The sequence below is a fragment of the Melanaphis sacchari genome, unplaced genomic scaffold (genome assembly GCF_002803265.2).
Source record: "Melanaphis sacchari strain LSU unplaced genomic scaffold, SCAv2.0 Contig24_pilon_pilon, whole genome shotgun sequence".
NCBI lineage: Eukaryota > Metazoa > Arthropoda > Insecta > Hemiptera > Aphididae > Melanaphis > Melanaphis sacchari.
The window spans coordinates 72283-99912 of NW_020271125.1; the positions used below are offsets into that span (position 1 = coordinate 72283).

Here is a 27630-nt window from a genome sequence, read left to right on the forward strand (position 1 = left end):
ATTATTATTATTATTATTATTATTGGTTTTCTATACATATATTAACATTGTTCATTTACCTAAATTAAAATACTTATTATAATATTTATTTTAAAAATGTTGTTGTATAAATTCAACAATTATTCATACTGCATATATTTTAAATACAATAAGTTATTAATTATTTTATTTGATTATGGCAGTTTTGTTTTAATTATATTCTTATTTTATAGCTTTTAATAGGTAAAAAAAATTAATCTGGAACAATACACTTCATATTTATTTTTTGAAGTATCAATAATATTTGAAATTATTGTTGTCTGTTAATTGCTAAAGGTGTTTATTTACCATCTAAAATAGAATACTGTATCAAAGAATTAAAGACATGTATTCAGAATTTCTTTGTTAATGTTTTTATATTTTATGTTTGGTACTTTTTTAATTTTAAATTTGTATTTTAAGTAATGACTTGAAAATTTTTTTTTTTATTTTATTAGACAAATGACGTTTCCATTTATTAGGTAACAAAATTGCTTTTATATAATTTGCTTACCACAAAAATAAATATATAACACAATCTACTTATTGAATTTATAGAATAGCTTTATTTAATTAAGCTTCACTATTTATTTTCTTTCTTTGGCTCGTGTGCAATATAGCAAATTTATGTTCAGCAGAACCAATTTTGTATTATTCACTGTAAATATTATATATAATATAAGAGTGAATTGGTCTATTATCAAAATTAAATTTAAGAATTTTATCTGTAGTCTTATATTGGCTTATGCAATATTTCAATTTTTCTAGGATATTATATCAGCATTCTTAAGTTTTAATATTTTACTAACTCGTAACTTGCATACAAAATAAAATAAAATAAAAAGCCAACATATACACATAAATATTTTTCTTAGTTTTAAGTTTAATTGTAAGTCAAAAAACTATAATATTAAAACTATCAACGATGGTTTTGTTTCACACAAATTTGTTATGTTGTGTTATATATATATATTTGTCAGTAAGAAAAAACTAATAATGCATTGACATTTTCTTAAGAGATAGTCCTTTTGTGTTTTAACTTATTTATGTATATTTCTTATGAATTATAATTGTTAGCTATGTAATTTAATATTTTTTTTTTATAGATTATTGGTACAAATGGAAGAAACAGAAAAAGTATTTGATGATTTTTGGGAACAGTTTTCTGGAAGACTAAAGCAGTGTTATTCATTGAGGGCTTTTGAAGAAAATTTTAATATTGTTCAAGTATGTAACAATAATTTAAATTAGTGAAATATTTATTAATGAACAATTTTTTAATAACAGACTTGTTTGTTTTTATTTCTGCACAAATATAGCAACATTCCATTTACTTTGATGTCCACTATTTAGTAGAGGTTTTTTGTTAAATTAAAATAAAAAATAAATATAAATATAATTAAATTATGAACTATTACTGCAAAATTATTTATAACTGTATCATATATTAAATATTTAATATTTTCATTTCTTATACGTAGAGTTCATTAAATGAAAATTTGAAAATTCTATCTGAAATGACTGATGTTGGTGATTCTGTTGAACGAGTTGAAGTATTACTTGAAGAGTTGACTACATTTCAAACATCTAGTCATGTAAGTATTTTTTATATTTCCTTTTTATTTTCAAATTTTTTTTATTGAAAAATAAATCTACAATCTGTATTAAATAAATGCAATAAGCAAATATGAAGAAAAATTATATAAATTTGACTTAAAGATATTGAGCATGGTAAGCTATTCAGTGACAGGGCTCTTTTAATTTATGTATTACATTATAATCTATTTCTTGGAAGAATATTTTGCATATAATGTAATTGACTTCTAACATTAATAATTTTATTAAAGTCAAGTGGAGTTATATAAGTAGATAACATGATTGTATAGTATGTATAAAGTATAATAATACTAAAATTAAATCCATTGACTAGGTAGTATTTTAATGTTACAAAGAATACAGTGTAAACTTTTTATGGCCATAGTCTATGAATAAGGAGGAATTTAAAAAGAGTATGGTTTTTGGAAAAGTAAGAAAAGATACAAAATTTTATGTTTGATAAGTTATTAAGTACATTCAATGAGCTGTTGAAAATGGAAGAAATTAATTTGATGACAGTGTCAGACCAACAAAATAATAGTAGAGGTTATTGCTTTTCTGTTAACACCCAGGTATAACAAAATATATCTAAAAATACTTAATAGAAAAATAACTTATAGTTTAAAACCATAACTTTGCTCAGGATTTAAAATATATGTATTAATCTATGTTACATTTTATGATGTTAACATAGAAAATATAATCTTACTATGCTTAAGTCTGAAAATTAATGACTGTAAGAAATATTCTACAGTAAACATTCAATTAAATATTTATTTATTATTATACAGTTATAATTTTTATTTGTAAATATTCTTTTTGAAACTGGGTTAATATTTTAATTAATTTTAATCCTTATTCGCTAATTAAAAATATAAATTTTAGGAAAAAATAAAGCTGAGTGAAGATTTATTAAATTGTGGCAAACAATTATTAGCTTCAAAACGGTTTATTGTATTGGAAAGTGTTCAACCAAAATGTGACGAAGTTCAACGTCTTCTTCAAACATTAAATGATCGTTTAGAAAAACGGCTGCAAACTTTAAATAAAAGCTGTGAATTACAGGCCAGAATTCAAAAAGTATGTATTAAATTTAATAATTATTATATATTATTTCATATTTAAATTAGATTTACATACAAATTTAACATAATTATTATAAAAAAATTAATATATTTATATAATAAACAAAGCAATCTATAGCATTTTTAAAAAATATTTATTAAAAATGGATATCTTATTTTTTATTATTTTGAATATAATTTTTTATAGTAGCTTTTTATGTATCAAATCACAATTTTAATCCTAATTATTGTTATATTATGATTTTTATAGTATCGCCTTAAATTCATAAAGTAGCTTATTAGTAATGTTTTATTAAATTTAAAAAGATTTTTTGTAAAAGAATATAATATACTTCACATACCTCTAAATCTAAATTTTAGTTAAATAATAATAAATATATCTAAATCTATAAAATCTTTAATAATAATAATATATTTTAATGCACTGTAATTTATAATAGAATATTCTTAATATTGATATTGAAAGTTCTAAGTTAATTTTTTCTTACATAGGCTAGTGAATGGTGTGCCAAAGGTGTTATGATTTTGGGCTCAGAACCAGCTGAAAAATGTGTTAGTGCCGAACAATCACTTGCGGAATTAGAAGAGTTTATGAGTAGTGCTCATCACTTGAAAGTAGAAAGTCCTAGGGAATTTTATTCTTTATTTGAAGATACCATAACACCTGAAACTAAACCTATAGTCACACAAGTCCTTCAAAGACTTGATGATGTTACCACCATGTGTGACAAACGTTTGGCAAGTCTTAAGCGTTACATTAATAAACCACGGCCTATTCTATCTGTTAATCCTGAACCAGCCATTCCTATTAATTTAGCTAATATGACTAAGGTAAGTTATAAGTTATATTTATGTATTGTATGGCAAATTTGTATATCATATTATATCGTATTAACTATTTATATTATTGCTCTTTGTTATCTATGTTGAAAAGAGTTATATTTTTCTTTAACATAGTTTTATATAAGCTTAGTATCCCTATTTCTTAATATATTTAATATAATTTAATATTTTCTAATGTTGAAGTTGATAGACCATTTGTTTTAGTTATCTCGCTTAACTTTTATTTTGGCAGATAATAGCCTGAAAAGTATATATGACATAACTTGGAACTGGGATTAATGCTTTTTATTATATTTATTATTATTGATAAACTCATTTTTTAGATTTCAAATGGTATAGATGAATGTGATAGAGCTGTTCAAAATGAAGAAAATAATGATACCAAAACAAAACATGTTCTCACTGAACTTTTATATACAGAACGACAATATACTGCTGAGTTAGGCTCTATACTTAGAGTATGTTTAAAAATAAATAATAATTCTTCATATTTTAGTGTATAAATTTTTTTTTTTTTTAAGGGATATAAAGACCAAATGGAATTTCCAGATATGAAAAACTTAATACCTGCAAGTTTAAATGGTAAAAGTGAAGTTCTCTTTGGAAATCTTGAAAGTATTCATAGCTTTCATAATCAATTTTTTTTACCGGCTCTTGAAAGTTCATCAAGTATTGAATCTGTCGCTGTCTGCTTTACAGATAATGTAATAGTTGTTCAGTTAATCATATTACATTTATATTTAATTATATTCTTTATTGCTTTCAGAGGGAGAAACTTCTTCAGCTTTATACTTACTACTGTGTTAATCTAACAAGGTCTGAAGAATTAAGAGAAACAGTTGGAGAAGATAATCCTTTTTTTAAAGCATGTCAAGAAAAGCTTGGACACCGTTTGCCTCTTGGTGCATATTTACTTTTGCCTATGCAAAGGATTACTAAATATCAACTTTTATTAAAAGTAGTTATGATGAAATAATGGAATCATTGTAAAAATTCTTCAACTGCAATTTTATTAATTTGTAGGAACTATTGCACAATGAAAAAAATCAAAATTGTATTATCAAGTTACAAAAAGCTTTGGATTGTATGTTACTTGTTCTCAATAATGTTAATGACAACATGCATCAAATTGGCATAACTGGGTTTTATGTAAGTTATAATTTTTCTTAGTGGAGTCTTAATTATTAAAATAAAACATAAAAAACTAAAATAGTTTTTTGTTAAATGTAGGGTGATTGGAATGATTTGGGTGGTTTACTTTTACAAGGATCATTCTCTTTGTGGGTTGAAAACAAGAAAGATTTATTGAAAGAATTAAGACTTAAGCCTATGAGACGTCAAATTTTTCTCTATCAACAGGGATTACTTTTATGTAAAAAAGTATCTAAAGATAATAAACCAACATATCATTACAAGAAATATTTAAGGGTGAGTCAATTTTTTTTTATTTCCCTAAATTATTAATAGTGAATTAAGTAAGTATAAATATCCTATTCTTGCAGATGTCGCACATAGGATTAACAGAAACTGTCAAAGGAGATTTATGCAAATTTGAAGTATGGTTAGAAGGGCGCCAGGAAATTTATACAATTCAAGCATCAAATTTGCAGCAAAAACAACAATGGGTTTCTGAAATTAAACGTGTATTACTTGAACAATTAGCTGAACTGAAAGGAGAAAAAATCAAGCAGTATATTAGTGCTTTTGGAAAACATGTGTAAGTTTTGTGTTTTTACTATTATTGTCTATTGAATATTATGTGTCTGCAAATTATTTTAATGTCATAAATGTGTACAGAAACTTACGTCAAACACATTCCTTGGATAACCAAAGTGAAACAGGATCTAACCGTAGTAGACGTCCACTAAGTCATCATGAAACAACTGATGATGATTCATCTGACTATAGTTTGACTGATGACGAATCCCTTGATGGGACAATTAAACAAAAAATAGTAAGTTAATTGAAGGAATTAGTTTTATAATATAATTCTCTTAACTTTTTTCCAGACTGATAGTTATATATCATTAGCTGATTATAATGCACTTCGACCAACAGATGCTACATTAAAAAGAGGTGATAAAGTAGATCTTCTAAAAGCTGGTTCGAGTAGTTGGTGGTATGTCAAAGTTCATGGTAAGTTTTGAGTGATAAATGGACATAATCTTTTAAATTTCAACTAGTATAAGATTGTATTATAAAATTTTATTTTTCACAGGTTCTAAAACTGAAGGCTGGGTCCCAGCTGCACACTTAGAGATTAATGGTCGTAAATCTTCTCATAGTTCTCAATCTGTTTGCAGTCATGGGTCTGCGTCTACAGAATAAGTCATCCATGTTTTTATCTAATCAATAAGTATTTTATATGTTCTACATAATTGTGATATTAAGTATTTATTTTGTTTATTATTATTTATTTAGTCTAAATAAGACTACCATTAGTTATTAATAATTAAGTCCTATTTTTACACGTTTAAAATTATAATGTACTAGTGAGCATGTCATTTTTTGTGACATAAAATTATTGTGAGCTTTCTTAGAATTAGTTCAGGGAACATTAAAAAGCTTTTGGTATACAGATTTTTAAGATCAGAGTATGTATTAGATGTATCCGAACTTGATTGTATCTTGACCTAGAGTGTAGTGTTCAAAGTGAGAAATTCAACAGTGTAATAACTAATAACCATTCTTAGATCATAATGTTATATGCTAACACTCTTTATCATGCCATAATCAAGCTCAGGCTCTACTCACAATTTTAACCAGTACTTGATTCAGTTGTTCTGTTACATTATTCCAAGTCAATTTCAATTAACACAACTTCAGAAATTACATTGTTCTAACTGTTATGAATATAAAAATTAGTTTAAAACCCAATGGGCTTGTGATTGATAATAATAGAAATTAACATTTTTGATACGTTTGTACTATTCATTAACCTCTTATAAATTTTGATACCTCTAGCTCTTGGGCATTATTTTCCTGTTTTAGTTCCTCTAATTCCTCGCGTGTTTTGTTGTAAAGTATTTTAAACATAGTTTTGTTAAGTATATCAATGTTTAGAAATGTTTTTTTTTTTTTTAAATTGATAATGTGATAGGTAAATATTAAAAAATGTGATTTTTTTTATTTAATGATTGGCTACTTAAAACAATTTATAATAATTATTATTTTTCATTTTTTCTTTTTCCAAACACATAATGTTTTCATAATGGCATAATGGGTGGTATACGCTAATGTATAATGTGATATATGATAATCAAAAATTTGAATCACATTATAAAATATGTTAATTGTTATCTTCAAAATGTAATTGCAAGGTGGTGTCCTTTGTTTTGTTTTTTTTTTTTTTACATTTTAGAAATCCATTTATGTTTAAAATAATTAAAAATAAACTAAAATCATATTGACTACATTTAAATTTATTTAAAAGGTTATTTTAATTTTTCTAATTTTTATTGACTTATGAAACTTAAACCATATTAATCCAGTGTTCAAAAGTGACTTATTTTTGCCATTTCAATTTGATCTTAAATTTATTTTTTATTTTAAATTCTAGTCATTAATATACAAAAAAGTTTCTGTCTGTGCTGATCAGATTTATTATTGTTTGTTTATTTTAAATGATCAGTTTGAAACACAAGAATAAACTTCTATCTTAAGTTTATTTCGCGGTTCCTAGAATACTTTTTTTTTAATAATAATTTGGCGAGAACTTAAATGAAAATAAAATGCAATTAATTAATAATTGTTCAATTGTGGCTTTAAGAATATGTTACTGGTTAATCACTAGTCTTCTTAGTTAATTTTTTTGACTGTTTCCCGATGTGGTTCTCCATTTGTAATTAAGTATTTAATTGTAACTCACCTTATTAATTATTATGTTTATAAATTATTTTTCCTACACATTTCTTACCTTAAATTATTATCATTATTATTATTATTATTAGTAATTTAATTTTAAAATGTAATTATTTTATTAAAGAAATGTTTACCAAAAATTGGCAATTGTATGTTTTTAGTATTTATAGATTTTACCGGCTTTAAGCATCCCTATTATTAAATTAATTTTAAACATATTTTATATGGGTTATTCAGTTGATTTAAAATATTTTAAATAGAAAAAAAATTTTATGTTAAAACAATATATGGATCTGTGACTACAGAATATTAACTTCATTGTGACCTATTGTATCAAATACCAATTTATTTATTACTTAAATTGCTTTTATAAATCAATTGTATGGTAAATACTAAAATATAAAAAGTATTAGCTGAACGAATTTCACTATTATATTGTTTTTACAAAACATATGTTTAAATAAACTGTTTCACTGGCTATGGCTATACATCTATGTATTTTTGTAATAAAATTATTTATAAAAAATACTTTACAGTGGTTAAGTTATAAATCATTAAAGATTTTCCTGCCCTTCCTGATATTCAAGTTTTAAACTGAAACAATTACTAAGATATTTACATTATATTAAGAAATATTTAAAAATATATTCATTAATGCTTAACTTATTTAAGTTATAATTATCGATAAAAGTTTTCAACTATCAAAAAATAAGAAGAGGAAATCGTTATATACCTACAATATTGCAGAGATGCAGCCATGCAGATATTAAATATTTCAAAAATAAACCTATTCTCTTCTGGAAAAAAATATTCAGTATTTCAATCTATCAACCTGTTTCTATTTGACAATTCACTGTTTACTAACCAGTAACCAAAACTAACAAAACTGTAAAAGTTTGAATAGGATCATTGGTCACCAATGCCTTCGGATTCCATGTAAGTGAGCTTATAGTGCCTTAAACCTACAGCATCACAATCGGTTGACATTCACAAAACTAGATATTTTTTTTTTTAGAACAGAGTATAAAATATGATTTAAAAATAAAGAATTTAAAAATACTATTCTTAATTTTTTTTTGCGAGTGTGCTTATCTCCTTAAATTCAAAATCAAAAATGTTAAAGTAACAAAGTATTTTTATTTTTATTTCCAAGTCATTTGTAAAAAGTATACTATTAGATATTTACTTATGTCAGGATTCTGAGATTTTTTAAAAGGTTAACCATTACTTATTATTACAAATCGGGTAAGCTAGTAATGTAAGTCTTAACGTTTATTTATAAGACGTACATACTATATTAAGTAAATTCGTATTTTGTGTAATTTTACTGAACAAATATTATATATAGTACCTATTTCTGTTAAATTTACAGTAAGATGGCATTCGAAAAATCAGGCTTAATTATTAATTAGAGAAAAGTGTAATATTTAATAGCGCAGATAATAATTACCTCCTACTTGCTAAACAATACTCATTAATAGTCATACCCGTAGAAGGTATCTACTATCTACCTATTTTATGAGATAAATTTATGACAATGTTTGTGTACCGTTACGGCGATTTTATAATCGTGTATATACGATAAGCACTATAAACAGAATTTATGTTTAGTGCTTTGCGATGGGCAACATACGAGAACAGTAATAGTCATTTTACACATTTTGCAATTTTAATCGTACTATATTCTTAACTTAAGAATCTTAAGTAATAGTTAGGTACTAAAATATATGATTGTTATTAAAAGGGATTGAATTGCTTTTCCCAGGCGTCAAATATGATATTTATAAATTTAAAAATCTTGTGGAAATGTGATGTACACGATGTACTTAAAAATTTTCCCGTTTGGAGTAAATTATTGAAATAATTTGATTTTTGGACAAAAGATCCTGTGAATAAAAAGTTGTAGATTAGATATAAATGTATAATATTGTGAACATAGCGAGCTGTTGTGTACGTTCAATATTATACTCTGATTAATAGTTAATAAAAGTTAGCAAGCAATTATAGCAAATAAATTTAGTTTTGAATGTTGTTGCAATTAAAATTTAACAATATCACGCCTATTAGTGATTTCATATTAAAAAATAGACATTATTATTACAAGTTATATTATAATAATGCATTAAAAAGGTGGTCAAGGGTACCGCTCTACTGTATTCTGTACAGTTTATATGTTGAGTGGATCTCTATCATTGATTATAAACACAATAGTATTTATAATCTATGGTCTCTATTACCAAGATCAATTGCGGGCGTGTTAAATTTAAATTTAATGATTTACCATTGTTTGCAAAAAAACGACTCTGAGCGGCCATGATACTTCTACAATTTCAAGAATCGCTTAGTGAAATAAAATTGAAGTTGAGGGTTTTCAAATTATATACCTATACGCTTGTAAAAAAAAAAATGAGAAAAAAATATGTTTAGCTTGTTAATTTATTTATCCCGCGAATTATGGCAATGTTTTGCGTTTTTTGTTTGTAAAAAAATTCTAATTAATTAATCTTAAAATAGAGTTAATTGTGGTCGGATGTGTACACATATCTACAGCTTACAATTTAATACGCATTGTAGTGTAATCCAGTCAGTTCAAATTAGGAAAATCAGATTGATACGATTATTCGTTAAAAAAAAATTCGCAATGAAATTTATAGTCAGGTTTTAAAATTATAAATATATATATATATATATATAGGTTTAATAATTATGATTAAATTAAATATTAAAAACAGTATTTAATATTTATCACTTTTGTATATTATATTTTAATATCGATAATGTATTAAATCCTCTGTGGTATAGGTCTACAATTTTCATGTATTCATGGACGGTCATCTACCGCTCGTCCCATATGAAATGCCGCGTCATACACGCGACACATATCCGGTTTCGCGACGACGCTCCAAGAGGTATTTATACGTATTACATGGGTACCGCGGGGCGTGGGCTGCAAGATGCTAGGACATGCTAATTAAATTGTAAGTAGTGTACTTACACGCAATCGCATTCAATATTGTTGTTGTAAGGATCGGACTTATCCACGCGATTTTGAACCGTTGTTTACACACATGTGTCATGGTCGCATTGCGTGTGCAGATCGTGTATTACTAGTGTAATAATATAATACGATACGTGTCGATTGTATCACAATCGTTTTACTAAGACCCGACGATAAGCTATAAGTTGCGTTGTAAATTCTGTATAAATATAATATTATATATAATGTATTTATAGGTAATACACTAGTGCCTACTTCACTCTTTTGGTAGTATTATCAACCGCTGTATGTATTTATATATAAATATTGCATTATATTGTATCTATATGAAATTTTGCGATCATTTTATGTTATATAATAATTATACGGTCGTTGTAACGGATGGATATATACTATATAGTGGTAGGAGGAGATCTTAAGACCCACAAATGAAAATTTTCAAATCTACTCGCAACACTTCTAACAGAACCATACTATACGCTTATTTTTTTCAAAGCTCCCCACACATATGTTATCAAACATACCTGGTTGTTATAATTTAATCTTTTCCTGCGTGTCAATGAACATAATTTGACTTTAAAATATTTTTGAGTTATAAGCCACTCTGGTTATTGTGTAGTCAAAATCTATTGAGCCAATTAAGAAATTTATGATGAATTTTCAAATAATTATTACTGTGGTACAACCAGTAATAGTCAAAGTGAGAAGATCGAGTTAAGTGTCATCGTTGTGCGTTCAGTATTCAGTTGGTAGTGACTAGTGACAAGTCACCGAATTCCTTATTGGTGGCTATCTTAGTTTGGGACGTGTCACATCGAATATTGACTTTTAGTTATTATTTTGAAAACTGTAGATGATCTCTCGATTTGTTAACACGAATTGGCTATCATACATCAGTGGCGCAACTAGGATTTTTTTAAGGGGGGGGGGATTCAAAAATATAATTACTCTCGGTAAGTTAGGCGGCCCATAGACCCAATATAACAATTTTTTTTTACTTATTAATTGTTTAAAAATCAAGTATTTTATTAAAAAATTGAGGTGTGCGGCCTACTGTGCTGAACACTAACACAGTGGCCCGTCTGGGCATGACAATGTGTATACTTCTGTAACAATAAAATTACGGTATTTTAAAAAGATACGATGCGGTTCAAGGAAAGGGGGTCCGGACCCGGAACCCTCCCTGGTTGCGCCACTGGAGTACATAATTAATAAAGTTGTTTTTTCATAGAATATAATATGTTAACAAATACTCAATGTAACTCTCTTAAAATAGTCGATCAGTTGCCATCTTATGATGAACATAAATAAACAAGGCGAAAAGTCGAGGTTACATGATAATAACATTCCTAGAGATATCTCTCAGCTACTAAACGAAACAAAAAATAGTCACCTAAACTGGTAACTATTAGCTCTCCATTTTTTCTTTGTGACGATCCCGATTTTCAATAATGTGGCCTCTTTTAATCATCTTGTATACACAAACTTCTTTTATTAATTTTTGATGTTATAGGAAACTCAACTATGTTAAAAAATTAAACTTATTTTAACTTCCTAAGCAACTGCGAGTAGATAATTCATTTTTAAAAACCGTGCATGGCTGATCGGATTCTCTAGCCCAGGGGCAGCCAAACAGTCGATCGCAAAAAAATTTAATTCGATCGTGCTAGAATTTATTTTTAGACTGCGCACACGAAAATTAATTATGGTGGTATAGTAACTTAATAATAAAAACTTTTTTATCGAAGTCGATCCTCAAAGGTGAAGTATATTTTTAGTAGATCGCAGCCGAAAAAAGTTTGACCGTCCCTGCTCTAGCCTTATCACATTCGGCTACCTATATAAAAAACCTAATTGCGGATATTTATAAAATATTTACGTATATACAAATAGGACATGTGAGGTATATTGTATTACTTATTTGTATAATAAGCCGCGAGGGAAATCTGCATTGGCAGAACAAAAGTATTTATTTTATTAATAGGAGACTATGCGGTTATGACACCAAACACGCAACTAAGGTTGTAGGTACTCAATATCTCAATATTATGATTTGTAGGTACCTACGTATTATATTTCTGTAAAAATCAGAAATGGAATAAAAAATATCAAAAATAACTGAAGACGGTTCGTGCGGACCAATAAAGTTTTTATATTATTGGCGCGATAAATCTATTTTATAATAATTATTATTTATTATGCTATGCATATTAGTATATTACAGATGATTGGTAGCTTGTTACGGCTCAAAATAATACCCTTAGCGAAGATCCGTCCTCCAACGGTCTTGGAAGTAAAATTATACAATATTATGAACGCCTTCCAAGACGTATATATAATTTAGGCAGGTTATTGGGTCATGACGGCTCGACATTTTCAGAATGCACATACGATGCACTAATAATAAATAACAATATGCACCAATGCATTCATTATTTACGTATCGAACCATGATGGTCGCGTGCGACGTACAGGCTTAAAAATCGTTTCGGGAAATAAAACGATGTACCTACAGTCGTGTGCGACCACAAACATTAAACGCGGTCGTCGTAGTCGTCGTCATGACGACAACACTTTCACCTGACCAGGTACGACCGGGGCGAGCGCGTGTAACCCCACCACCAAACTATATTATTATTTTATTATATTATTCAGTCAGCGGCGACGGCGGCGGTGGCTCGTGACCTCATAGCGCGCCTACCGACTTGCCGCGGTGCACTCGGCCCGAACACAGTCAGCGGGCATCGCGCGCGCCGTTCTCATCCGCATCAGATAAAATATTATTTTATAATACTTGTAAAATATTTAACGCAGTGGCAGTACCTACCTACATATTCTGCCTATTCGGTACCGTAAAAAGTGTGTCGCGTGTCTTTGGTTTTTTTACGTTTTGGTCGTGGCGGAGACGATGACGACAACGACGTCACAGAATATCGCCACAACAGTATCGTATTCTGGCAACGCGCCGTCGGTTCTCCACAATAATATTATTAATGTTGTTATAATAACAAAACTCGCCTCGTTGTCATACCTCGGTGGTGTACACTGAAACGTCATTAACGCGAGAGTACAGCTGCAGTCGTCGCGGGCCCATTTGTAGAAGAATATTATAATTTACAACAGGATCTGGCTGCAATCTATCTATATTTGACGTTTATTATTTTATACAGTAATAATTAATCGGTACAGCGGTCGTGGTAATATCCGAAATCACTGGACGAGATGACCAATCCGTACGCCCGCCCAACGGTACAGCCGCACATTGAAGATCTGCCGACCGATTGCGGGTGAGTTTGACGCGCGCGCGGTTTAAATTATAGTTAAAATATTGTTATTTATTACGTGTATTACGCAGTTGCATGTCAGATTTTACCATTACATATTATACGATATCCTTCATTTGACTTTGTACGTCTTTATCGCTATACTATTAGACTGTATAGTATGTGTAGCATTCGATGAATAATTATTTAATAATTATTTAAGGGGAAGATCATTATACCCATTTCTTCTTAAACATATTTTACTGTTATAGTTTTAAAATGTTATTAAACTATGCGTAAGTTAATTATTAAGTTTTTGGGCCCGTAGACTTTTTGTGCATACACGTCATTTTAAACTTTTTTATCCGTTCGAATTTGAATTTACTATCGTATCGCATTTACCCGCCATCGAATAGGCAAACGGTTCACAATATAATTTTGTATAAAATAACCTTGCATCTGTTGACTATTGTTTGTAGTGATGATTGTTTTCTATGAGAGAGGTGGTGACCAGTTCGCAGAAATATTCTTTTGTTGATTATGTGTTGGGGAGTTTAACCGGCACGACTAATTATAGTATAGAAATATTAGCAACTTAAGCCCTGTTAAAAAATGTCTATTTTATTTTTTATCCTAACTTATTTTGTAAGCTATTACGTGAATATATGTAATATTTATATATATAACATAGGTAGGTTTAATACTTTTGTACTATGCAGTCTGTACTCGTTGACTGAACCGTAAAGCTTGCATATTCACAATCAATATAATATATACATGTTCTAACTGCTCACAAAAAAAAAAAAAAAATAAATAAATAAATAAACAAGTATCATCTTTGACATTTTTAACATTCTCTAACTGACAGAAGTGGCTAATTTGTGGTTCACAATATGTACTCGCTTATTTTTTCAAATAAATCAATTAACGTTCAGTAGTAATAAATAATAACTAATACGTGATAGTGTATTTAACGTGAATTGTATAAGTACATAAATATATAATGCTGCACTGCGAGATGTAGCAATGTTCGTGAAGAACTTTTAGTTTTCAGCTCAATATATTATTTTAACGATTTAAAATACTGATTATATTTTTCCGCTAGTTTAATACTCTAGTATTATAAATATTAGATTATTTTATTATAGTTTATACTGTACGTAAATATCAAACTAATTATTGTAGATCGCTACAAACTCTAAAGATTTTAAGCATGGCTTAACCTACAGTACTTAAACGATGTAACTGATTTAATTAATTCTTTTTCCATGCTGTTATCTAGCATATTATTATCCATGTGCACAAATTTTTACCAGCCAATTGATTACATTTTTTAGAAAACTTCCCTATTAAATATAATTTATATAATGTAAATACATAAATCTAGTATTCACAAAATATTTTTATTTATATGTTTTTAACTTCTACTTATTATATGATATGTTCATAATATATGTACTGTATAGCTATATATCCTATGTAAGATTTATTATTTAGAAGGCATAGGAGTGCGCAGAATTAAATTTCAGGGAGTAACTACAGTATTTTTGGGCCCTTTACTTAATATTTTTCCTTGAATCAAATATCAATTTCTATTATAATAGTTTGAATTTTTATTCGTGAATTGTACTTTTATATAACATCTAACTGTTTAACATAGTACATTTTTTCGCGTAGGTACATTTAAAATATTTTAGAATCTACCTCATCAAAAATTATTTTTCTGGAATTTCAGTTTTAGGGCCCCAATTACAAAACGTACGCCTATGTTATAAGGTTATATTATTAAATTGAATTTAAAATCATAAAGTTATGCAATATCTAATTTAAAACATAGTGCATTTTGTTGAATTTATAATTTATTGTAATTGTTATTCCATAAATTATACAATTTATAAGAGTTGTTCAAATTAAAACAGTTGTATTATTAAAGTATTAATTTATTTTAATTTTTATTGTAGATGCGATGCGTAGATACATTTTATTTGTTTTACATATTTTTGTATATATAATATAAAGTGGTAAATTAAGTTTATTCATGATATGGGTGGATTACTTATTTTAAAATTGTAATGACTTAACTGTTTTAAGTAAATGCAAAAGACAAAAAACGGTAAAAATGTAGAAACGATTAAAAAAATTCGAAACCTTTTGTTTATAAATAAATAAATATGATGATTTATATATTACATGAGATATAACTATACATATTCAGTACAATAATCTAATAGTTCATAGTGGGTTTTAATGATGTAGCGACATTAAAGAAAGACGTTTGCATAATATTGTGAGTTAGATGAATGAAAAAGTTTAATGTGCTTACATATTCTTTGGCCACCTATAACTTAATAGTTTTCACTAAATTTAGTGTTAACTTAAAAAGATAACATTTATCTCGATATATTTTGGATAAGAGTTAGATATTTAATATTTATCAAAAGACTTCAAATTTAAATATTTTTTTACGGAACAATTTAATATATGACCCATTTCTAGGATTTTGAGAAATTAATTAAATAATTAATGATCCAGGGAAATCAATAACATATATCTACTAAATAAAATATTCAATACAAAACTATCGATTAGTTGTCATGTACCTACTTGTGTATACTATCTAGACCATATTTTCCTAAAATATATGTAGATATTTATTGAGTCTATTTAATTATTTTGAATTTAATATTAGATTTGTGTAAAGTGTATATTGAGTATATTTTACAATAAAAACAAAATGCTTAATTAGTATTTATATTTTGACATTTTGCATAAATCTACACTAATAGGTATAAATCATCTATCCATTGACTTGATAACTATTAATTATTGGAGTAGAAACAAGAACGATAAAACCACTCTAGTGACGCTTTAAAATCATTTATACATCAGGAATAGACTGACCAGGGGTTGGAATATAGCGTGTTTTAGCTTACTGGGCCAGTTTAAAGTTGCTATCATATATTATTTCTTTCAATTTTTATGTATGAATGATTTGTAATTTAAAATAATTGTAGTTTGGTTTTTATGTAAATTAAGTATAATTCAATACAATTTTTTTTAACAATTTATATTATTATCAAGATATTTACTCATTTTCTATAAGTGGCTATAATATGTATTATTAAGAAGAATATTGCTATGCAATATGCATAATGCATGTTATTGTTTAAAAAAAAAAAATTAAGTAACCATAAAATACACAATGATTGTTCTACATGTATATACTGTATAGGTTATTTAACATTCAATTTTACTGTTATATATTGAAATCACCATACAAATCAACACTATGTATCATATAGGTATAGGTACCTATAATATAACATAATTTTCAAAATATAATTAAACTGATATAATCTGTGATTTGTACTATACATTATGCAGGACATTTTTAATGACACCTTTTTATTTTTACCATTATTGATTATTTGTTATTCTTAATTACATACACACGCATAACATTATAAAGTTATGTCAATGTGGTGTCAACAACTTTATTTAGTCAAGAGACATGATATTGGATTTTCTAGATAAATCTTACAAAAATTGAATATTAATACGTTGCGATTCGTAGAATTCATAATATCGTAGACAACGTTAAGACTTATCGCTCACAATATATTTTTTCATACAGTGGACATAAAAAAAAAAAAACAAATAAAATATTGATAAACTTGTCAACTAGAAGTATACAGAAGATGAAGAATCAATTGCACAATGTCTATACAGTTTACTCGCATTCTTGCATGCATGTATATAATTATTGATGTGACGTCCGAAAAAAAATAATTTCACACATGTATCGTATTACTGTACGACATACCTATAACTATACTAAAACACACGATATTCACTTGGTGAAAAACACTAGACGTCTAGGTTATTTTTTATCGAAGAATTAAATGCAAAGTATACAAATTATAATCATCAAGATATTCCATATGCAATGATTGATATTCTCGAAGATCACTGTCGACCGTAATATTGCATACCTATCATCAGTTGTAGCATCATACATAAGTGCACGCGTAATTACGACGTGGATAAGCGTGCGCGGCATGGTTTGTCGGGCGGCGTCTGTTGCATAACTATTTAGTAGGTATAGGTATAGAGGTACACCCAGCCATAGTCAATACTGTATCGAATAAACGGTTCTTTTTCGCATCAATAGTTACCCATGTGTATTTTTTTTTCACTATGACGTTGGCCAAATATATGTATACAACAATATATAATATATTATGTACGGTCGTTGGTCGACACTAAGGAAACCAAAAAAACGTTCAACATACCACAAACAATCTGTGTACACGCCTATATTCCTTAAGCAGTTATGCGAAAAAATAACCACACAAGATTCTGACCAAACACAGAGTGTCGTGTTAATGACATAATATTTATGAGTAATATGGAATAAATCTGTTAGTAATATTTAAGTTTAATGCCGAAGTTGAGGAGTTCCTTCACCTATAATACAAGCATACAACACCGGAACACCGCTTTCCTCAGTGCATTGCGCCGTATTCAATAACATAGTATCTATACAAATGAACGAACTCTGCAATTTTTTTTTTAAACATTGTGGCAAATAATATGTTCAACTATATTTATTGATTTGTTTTAATTTTGTATGCAAAAATTCGATGCAAATTGCAAGTTAAACTTTATAATTTCTTCTAGCATATCGATCTGAAAAAAAAAACAGAAAAATACGATACCATATTATTACTAATTATAATTTATGATTCCGCTAATAATGCTATAGCATAATTCACACAATATAGTACACATAAAATATATTTTCCATTCTAAATCGTATAAATATAGTGTCTACCTACGTATTATTTTTAATACTATTACGAACAAATTGTCTGTTAAAATGTCCAAGTATAGCTGCGGTTGATTTGTTTCCTAAAAGTAATTGGTCGTTCTTGTTGACAATTATTGCACAACCTATATTTTCATTTCTCGTTTTTCGAGTTCAGTGTACAAACTCTCATAAATGATGATCTTTAAATAACAAATTTAAATTTTAGATCCTTTTGTAACTAGCTCTTTTCACGTATAAGCAATAAACACATAATACATTAAAATATATTACATCATTATTATTTATTATGAAATTTATTCGATTTTTGGGTGTTGTCACGTTTTATTTTTGATATGGTTGAAGTAAACATGTACGATGCGTTATTATTTCTAAAACAATTATAATAATAGTTCCTACTCTGTAAGACTGAAATTGGACAGTATGACACTTAACGCTTCTTTTCAATTCGGATAAACATTGATAAAAGATATCATAATAACGACATAAACCATTATCGCTGATTCCTCGAGTCCATCTTAAAACATAAAATAATTATTTTTATTAAAAAGTATTAATTACCAATTTAAAATCAAAAGAATGAAAAATGTCATAAAAATTAAATATCTGTTTGAAATTGACGTAATAAAATTAATATAAAAGATACAAAATTAATTTTGTATATTAATATACAATATAATATTGTGTATTATATAATATTGAATAACGTATGGAGCTTACAAAATATTTGCGCACTCGCTAGGTTGGATATATGTGACTTATTACGCGAAAATCCCGTACCTATATGCATTTGTACAATGACAAGTACCTGCAGTAATAGATCATCAGTTATATATTACTGAGTAAGTTATATTTAAACATTTTCACACATTAATTTGTAAGACTAAAAACACATTTTATAGATTTTTTTTTTTATATGGGTGCAACTTATAATTAGATATTATTGAGGTTATTTATTCTCAACACTGGTTTGTTCATTGGTTCTCAACATTTTTTTATAATCATTTGATGTTTGACTAGTCTACTAAGTAACATTTGAGAATTGAAAATTGCAAATTATCATGAAATATTTTGTTTATGTCATTAAAAATTATAATAGGTATAGCCGTATAGGTACCTATAGGTACGACCATTTATGACTATAAACTCACGTATCATCGTAAATTTAATCAGTCTACGTTAAAAAAAAATATATATATATATGGAGAAGTGAGTATATACTATATACCATCATATCCATCAATAATGTCATCGTAAGCTAAAATACCGTCAGTCACTGGAGAATGTGTTTGAGAAAAACGTGTTTTCATACTTTACATTTTCTTAAATCAGAACACTCTGTCTTCGTGTTATACAATCAATTCTTTAAGTATGGTATATATGTTTTATTGCATGATTTTACCTGAAAAATGTAGGTACCTAATGGTTAAATTATAGTTTTTAATAACATATCTTATTTGTACGAGTAAACTTAGAAAGAGTGCTTACAAAATTTTGTTTTTAAAGTTTTGTATTACACGCAATGGTGTGTTTTGCATTACACACGTAATGGGCAGGCATACAGGTACATCACATTGTGTATTTTACGCTTGCTGTGTACATCATTGTATTAACCAGTAGTACTACAGAATTTCGGTATGTTTACAGTTTATACTCATGTTACACCGAGTTGTTCATTAAATCCCATTCAAACGTTTCAAACCACCGCCGTCAACGCCGCGTAGTATTGTAGATACCTAGGTACCTATTACTTATTTAAAATATAGGCGCGTCTGTTTTCCGTTTTTATGTGGACATTGACATTTATTGTGTGCAGAGACACATACACGCTGTAGGTACTTATACAGTATTAATAATATGTGTATACTGAAACATAAAATATCATAACGAAACTATTTAACCATGTGCACGAGTGCTCGTATTTAGTTGTCGTGTATATAGCTATGGCTACCATCATAGATAGGTATAGATATACCATATAGTTAATGCACTATCTTCACTCAATTGTAATATATCTGCTGACACAATGTCGGCCATAATACCATATTATAATATGTATTATGATGCAGCATATACACGCAGGCACAGTGCCAGATTTTTTCCTGTTGGCAGGCATTTATTTTTTTATAAAATATAGACTACATTTTTAACTTTTTTAAATCAAATTTGTATACCGAATACGATTTACATAAAATTAATTTTGGTTTTCGTATATACGAATCGATCGAATATAATCCGTGATCTATATCACGGATATAGTTACTAAATAGTTACTTTCAGAAATACGCTTTATAATATACGAATATATATATATATATATATATATATATATTATGCTAAATTATGATACATATAAACTGTTCCTAAACTTACTTGTTAATAGAAAATAGTAAAATAAATTGAAAATTAAGACATAAAAAATAAAAACTTTAGATTATAGTATCTTGTAACTGTAAAGAGAAAAGAATGGGTCTTTGGGGGGGGGGGGGTACGATTGTATCCTTTTGCTACGTACAATTGTGCACTTTCGTCACTGATCACTTTTACAGCGACGTAACCGAGAGGGATCAAAAGGTGCACGAGTACGAGAATCCCGCGCTATCAACGCAATAGTTACCAATGTGTATGGCAACTCATGCTTAATGTAAAAATGCATATTTTATAAGTAGGTAGTATTAAAAGGTGAGCTTATTGTTGGCTCATTTAAAATCGTGAGTTTTAAGACGGATTCACTAAAAAACTTTAAATACTGTCTAATACTCAATTATATAGTTAATCTTGGTGGATGTATGTATCTAAAAAAAAATTGTAAAATAAGTTCAGTAAGTGGATGAACTTCCCTTCACATTCCAAGGATAAGTATTTGTTTAGATGAGAGGGAGGCTGTTGAAAATTTCGTCTAAATTTAAAAGTTACGTCTCGGCGATCATATTATATAGACTCATAATACCATAGAGTATCGTTAATATGCGTGTTATCGAATTGTGTAATACTTAGCTTACAACGGATTATTTTTTATATTAATTATGTGTACATCGAAAAGTTTGGCTAACAATGAACGACGGCCTTCGCGCGTTTCCGGTTCCTCGGTCATCCGAAGACCGTTTAGAATTAAATTGTTGCCCTCGTCATCATTACTATACGTATAATATTATAATATGCTGTCCCACACAATAAATATATTATTTTTTTTTATATAAGCACCTTTACGTGTATATGTTATATTATTATATTATTGTGCTATTTGGTTAGAATCGTATTCCATTCAAAAAAAAAAAAAAAAAAGGACTCGCCACTACTGCAGTCGCGGCGCCCATCGTGTACGTTAAAATAAATTTTAGTTATAAATATGTGTAGTCTTACAATTGTGTTATAGACACTGCTAACTCCGAACGATACTAGTACGAAATAAATAACAATAGATGACAATATTTGTTTTATGAAAAAACCTTAATAATATAATATACCTTTATACCTGTATTACTTCGTGTATGTCATATATATATTATATTTTATTATGATTAAGTCGTCACTGTGTGTTGAGTAGTTAAAATTATTGTACCATGCTCATTTTTTATATGTATACATACAATTTATAGATACCTAATATTATTATGTATGCCAAACACGTCGCATGTACAGTTTTTGCGCCGTTGTCATCGAGATACCGTTCATTATTCAACGTATACTTTAATTATTACGAGTAGGTATAACTACTAGTATTTAAAATTATAATAATTATAAAATACTAATATATAGATAGGTAAGAACGTTCCCTTTTTGAAATGTGTCGATACTTTTATTTTTAAATATGTGTACTCTTATATAACATATAGAAATAGATAATAAATCGGTATGCATAATCTGAAACTATTTAATGAAATTAATTAATTGAAGTAATGAAAATATATAAAAGTAGACATGAAATTAAAAAAAATCTGATTACTAATCACATTTTTTTAGATGAAAATATGTTTGATATATATATATATATAAATTCTTATTCATTTTTATAAAAAATGTAAGTTATCAGAAAATTAAAAAGTATTTATTCAGAATAAAAATCAAACGTGTGTGTTTTTTTTCATTAGTTTATTATCGTTTCGTATATATTTTAAATATTACATGGATAAATAAAATTAAACTGATTAAATTCGACAATAGCGTTTTTGATTAGTTTCTAGAGTTCTACAATGTGAGTACCCATACCTACGACTTACTTATACTTTTACATTTTTAGATATAACTATTTTTAGTCCACTATTTAATTCACTAGTCACATATTTAAGTAATTTCTATTAGAGTTAAGGTACTAATGATAGCATTAGATAAGAGTTTTTGAATATCGTGAAATAAATTCCTATAAAACTATTAATATCACCCATAGTAATAGATACAGTTAATGTAAACTTTAAATAGTTTAAACTAAAAAAAAAAGAATAAGAAATAAAATAATAAGAAAAATTATAAAATCATTTATTATTTATATATTTATATATATTATATTCAAATTATTCATTTTCAAAGATAAGTGTTTACAATAATTTTGGTTTATGTATTTATTGACAAAATTAATTTTTATTTTGTCACATTAAAATTATTGATTGTTTTACTTATTTTGAATCGTTTGATTAATTTCGTTAAGATATAGATACGTTCTGATAAACTTTAGTACTTAGTATAGTAATTCGTTTATTACAAAGAAGATCTAATTAAAATATTTTTTGAAAATTGGTGTACTTGAAATAATTTATTTTCCTTACCTAATTGTTTATTGTTCTATAAAGATGTGTACTTTAAAATGTTGTTTTACCAAATAATATATTATACTTATAAATTCCTTTGATTAACTAACTTCAAACTACTCATATTTATTTTTTATGACATCTCAGATTTCATTTATTTTCATATTTTTTGTTATCATGTTTTAATCGTTATCTTAATAAATCTTAAACATTCTAATCATGTAAATTGTTAAATAAATGATTTAGTATAAATAAAAAGAAAATTGTTTAATTTTTGTAATCATATGCAAATATTATATTATCTAGATTCTAATAGAACATACGATTTTTAAATTTATATGTTTGACCCAACCGTTAGCTGCTTATTATTACCGTAAAAATTAATATAGGTATACAGTAATATTTATTGTAATAAAACTAATAACTATAATAAGTGATGCACATAAGTAAAATTATTTAGTGTTCCTCAAATCGTGTTTAATAAAATATTTATATTTTACTTTTTTTCAAACGCTAAAAAACATTGTTGAGATTTAATATTTAAGCAAATTATTACGTATAATATATTATCAAATATTGTATATTTTTACAGATTGCAATGGCTGGGATATTCATTATGTCGATCTTGGATTAGATGCGCTACAGCTGGAAAATATTTGATTACTATAACATTGTTTGTTTTCTTCCAAACAGCGTCGCAGAGATATTTTTTTTCAACCTTAGAATCAAAAAGCTATAATATACCTAAAGATATATCAAGTGTGTATTATGGATAATATCTAACTATATACATGGAAGCAATAGTTTCCTAACTAATTATAATGATTGTATAATTATGTATTCGTGCATTTTTTGTAACCTAGATTGGCTATGGATTATCAGTGGATTTGTTCATTTGACGTTGTCAACATTCGTTGGATACCGAGGGGGAAAACGCAACAAGAATTCGTGGATTGCATTTTTTGGGATCCTGCAAGGAATTTTTGCCGTCTTACTAGCTTTGATCAATGCATCCGATCATTACAGCTTTCAGCGACCATCGGCTTTAGCTTTGGCCACGTTGGGTAATATAATAATAAACGCATATTATATTAATCATAGCTATTAAATCGACTGAATACAAACATTCAAAATATTTTCCCTTATAGAAACGCCACTGTGCGACTCCATTCACGGTGCCCACGTAAAGGAATCGTACGTCCCGTTTCACTTGGTGAAAACTGCAGTGTTGTTCTTGCTCCAAGTTAGCATGTCTTTGGGAAGTACAGCCTTATTGGCTTTAGGCTTAGGTCTACTCGATGAATCGGTAACTCCGACCAAAATACCGGCTTGCATAGGCGTGGTCATCGGTTCATCGCTACTGGGCCTCCAAACGGGGTTGATGGTGGGGAAATTTGCATTTCACGTAAGCACTAACTTCAATTTGGCCGGTGATATCGTATGGCTCAGTAAGTCTCAAATATATTGCTCTTACTAGTTTATACATCAACTCAAACTCCATAGTGCTTTTCGTTTAAAAATCTGTTGTTTAATTCAACAGCTATTGGTCTGATTTTGATTGTTGTATCTTTCATCGTGGCCTTATATCCAAGCAGACTAGTCACGAGCCAAGCTTCAACGTTAATACGCAACAGTCCAATTTATCGAAACAACAGATACGGTACGTGATACAATGTAATTTAAAGTTTGAGTCGGATTCCGATATTAACTTGTTTGCATATTTTAATAGATTTCAGGAGCACGCTGGGAAGAATTTTCAGTAATAAGTTAATTTTATCCAATATTGCCGCCATCGCATGCGTATACACAGTATTAATTAATATGTTGTACGAAGAACCTAATTACATGGAATCGGTGTTTTTCGTGCCCAAACACACAACAGATGCAACTGATCAAAATACCATAATCGTTGGTTTGTAAATACTATATATAACCTAACCTAACCTGACAACATTTATTTAGCAAATTATAGTAAAATTAATAATCTAATCGGCATTAATAATAAATTGTACTCATTATTTTTTGCGGTTTATGTAAAAAAAATTGTATTCAGAAATCATTTTAACTTATAGTTTAACTGGTTTAAACACGCTATGTCTATGTAATGTACAATAATAATAATTAATGTGCAATTTTTTTATGTTTTAGATTTTCTAAGATATCCTTTGGCAGCAGTTTGCGTGTTTTTATCAGGCGTATTAATATGTATTGTACAGCCAAGAGCTACGCTATTAGCCGCCTGGAACATTGGCATAATTTGTGTTGTGACTATATTAGTCTTCACCAGCATGTTCTTACGGTGTTCCAAAATACAAGTACACAATCAAATAACACACAAGTAAGAATCGGTATACTAACTAAAAGAACAATTATCATCTAAAGAGTGTTTCTCGTTGTTTGATATTTATATATAGGTCCGATCTAAACGAATATTGCAATAAAGATTGCAATTGCCCGGACAATATTCCATTTGAACCGGTTTGTTCGACAACCAGCCATATAGTCTATTATTCACCCTGTCACGCCGGTTGCAGGACCCAAGACCTGTATTCCAGACAGGTGGGAAATGCGCATAATTAATTCATATTAAAAAATGGTGTACGACATAAAAATATAAATAATTCTCATCACTGCAGGAGTATGTCAAGTGTGCTTGCGTCCACACCGATTACGCCAGCAAGCGTGCTTGTTATGATCATAACTGCCACCAAATGAACATCGGGTATCAATCAATTTCAGTGTTGATCCTGTCGCTGTTGGGCACGTGTATTGTTGGTACAATAATTTTATTGCTCAGGTATAATAATACAGATGGGTTTAAACTTTAAGTATGGCCGGTGATCCATTAAACACGGTCAAATCAATAAAATTAATACAAAGTAAATCGTTCAAGCCAATGTTTGTGTTCTAATGATGTTATTATCAGACATTTAATACAGTTATCGAATAATATTTTATGTACTGCATATTGTACTCGTAAACGGGGTTTTAATTTTTTATCCCACTGATCGCCATACCTTACAATTTTAGAAGCGTAGAACCTGATGACCGCACCACAGCTTTGGGATTCGCCGTAACTTTCATTTGTTTGATGGGACATGTGCCTGGAAAAATACTTTACATATTTGTTGGACGTACGTATTAAATTATGAATATACTAACTATTTTACTATAACATAAAGTTGATTTAACATTACTTGATTAGACAACATGATGATTTAATAAAATCGAATCGTTTATTTTTCAGATTTAACGTGTATTTTGTATGACAACAACAATCAATGCCGGTTAAATGGCTCCGCGACGTTTTCCACCTATCTCAGTCTGTCCAACATATGTAAGCGTAACCTATCTACAACTGTGGCGTGCAAATTGTAAATCTTGCTAAAATATTTTTCGCAGGTATACTCATGACGTCAGCAGCGCTCTATGCATGCGTGTGCTTAATGTCAAGGCCATTGCGTCCGTATGGAACTTCAGATTCTGCGAAAAAATTTATCGCCAACTCGGTATCGAGTCCGTTGAGTCCGTTAACACCGCCCGGATTTGAAGAACGAGCGCCCACTCCGACCAGAAAGCCTCCGAAGAGAAGACCGTCCGATTTATCATTTTCTGCTTCGAACACCAATATTGATTTTACCAGACATACAGATGACTATTCACCAAGGAGTCCCGGAACAACGCTCAGAGAAGGAGGCGTCTTAACTACATTACTGTAATGAACTTTTATAAAACAATGTGAACACACATGAACTACGAAGGAGATATTATATATGCGATTTGAATATCCAACGGCTCAGATCGATCACTGATACATGTATATAATATTCAGGTATAAATTACATGAATATTAAACTACAGGTGCCTCAGTAAGCGTAAACAAAATCAAAATTAAACACGCCATACTATTTGATTTAAAAATATATTATGTACCAATCTAGTCTATGGCTTAAGCTGTAAAATAGAGGATATAATTTGGTCCTATAACTCCTAATTTATTGAACTTAATAATAAAACCGTGCATGTTTAAATAAAACTATAAGAATAGCAAAACTTGTGCACATTTACTTAATAAAAAATTGTATACGATAACAATCAAAACGTATTATAATTTTTAATGGTGTACTTATAATAATAAAATAATGAATTAATAACGGTAATGTATATGTATATGTATGTTTTAATTAATAAATTTAATAAACTGAGAAATTAATTTAAGAATTGTACTTACTCAAAATTATACAATGAGTAACGAATAACGATTGACATTTTGTTGTAACCACTGCAGGTATTTGTGTGGATAAAATATATTTAGTTATGATGTTTTTTATAGAAAATAATTTATGATGGATTTTATTTTATTTAAGTTAATCTCATATTATAATAGTTGCAA

General features: G+C 28.1%; 2 protein-coding genes across 2 annotated transcripts in view; both read left to right on the top strand.

Moving 5' to 3' along the window:
• Nucleotides 1-6675, top strand: part of LOC112594979 (guanine nucleotide exchange factor DBS-like) — a 10749-nt gene extending 4074 nt beyond the window's left edge. The window contains exons 7-19 of the mRNA XM_025340032.1: nucleotides 1132-1245; nucleotides 1500-1613; nucleotides 2500-2694; nucleotides 3192-3530; nucleotides 3866-4000; nucleotides 4064-4246; nucleotides 4309-4500; nucleotides 4566-4691; nucleotides 4773-4970; nucleotides 5045-5259; nucleotides 5340-5496; nucleotides 5552-5678; nucleotides 5761-6675. Of these exons, the coding sequence (XP_025195817.1) occupies nucleotides 1132-1245; nucleotides 1500-1613; nucleotides 2500-2694; nucleotides 3192-3530; nucleotides 3866-4000; nucleotides 4064-4246; nucleotides 4309-4500; nucleotides 4566-4691; nucleotides 4773-4970; nucleotides 5045-5259; nucleotides 5340-5496; nucleotides 5552-5678; nucleotides 5761-5870 (2205 nt within the window). The 3' untranslated portion in view covers nucleotides 5871-6675. The remainder of the gene's footprint in view (nucleotides 1-1131; nucleotides 1246-1499; nucleotides 1614-2499; nucleotides 2695-3191; nucleotides 3531-3865; nucleotides 4001-4063; nucleotides 4247-4308; nucleotides 4501-4565; nucleotides 4692-4772; nucleotides 4971-5044; nucleotides 5260-5339; nucleotides 5497-5551; nucleotides 5679-5760) is intronic.
• A 6432-nt stretch (nucleotides 6676-13107) lies between these two features.
• Nucleotides 13108-27304, top strand: LOC112595044 (solute carrier organic anion transporter family member 2A1-like). Its single transcript, XM_025340118.1, has 12 exons — nucleotides 13108-13688; nucleotides 23830-23996; nucleotides 24101-24301; nucleotides 24386-24685; nucleotides 24778-24897; nucleotides 24967-25149; nucleotides 25386-25575; nucleotides 25652-25796; nucleotides 25874-26034; nucleotides 26268-26371; nucleotides 26485-26574; nucleotides 26640-27304. Exons 1-12 carry the CDS (start codon nucleotides 13624-13626, stop codon nucleotides 26954-26956), a joined length of 2043 nt encoding a protein of 680 aa, XP_025195903.1. The 5' UTR covers nucleotides 13108-13623; the 3' UTR covers nucleotides 26957-27304.
• The last annotated feature ends 326 nt before the right edge of the window (nucleotides 27305-27630 follow it).

Bases quoted from the DNA above. Each gene is read 5' to 3' on its own strand.
- LOC112595044 (XM_025340118.1), top strand. From the start codon at position 13,624: ATGACCAATCCGTACGCCCGCCCAACGGTACAGCCGCACATTGAAGAT. The intron at 24,686-24,777 runs GTAAGTCTCAAA...TTAATTCAACAG, and splicing joins CGGTGATATCGTATGGCTCA to CTATTGGTCTGATTTTGATT. The intron at 26,035-26,267 runs GTATAATAATAC...TTACAATTTTAG, and splicing joins ACAATAATTTTATTGCTCAG to AAGCGTAGAACCTGATGACC.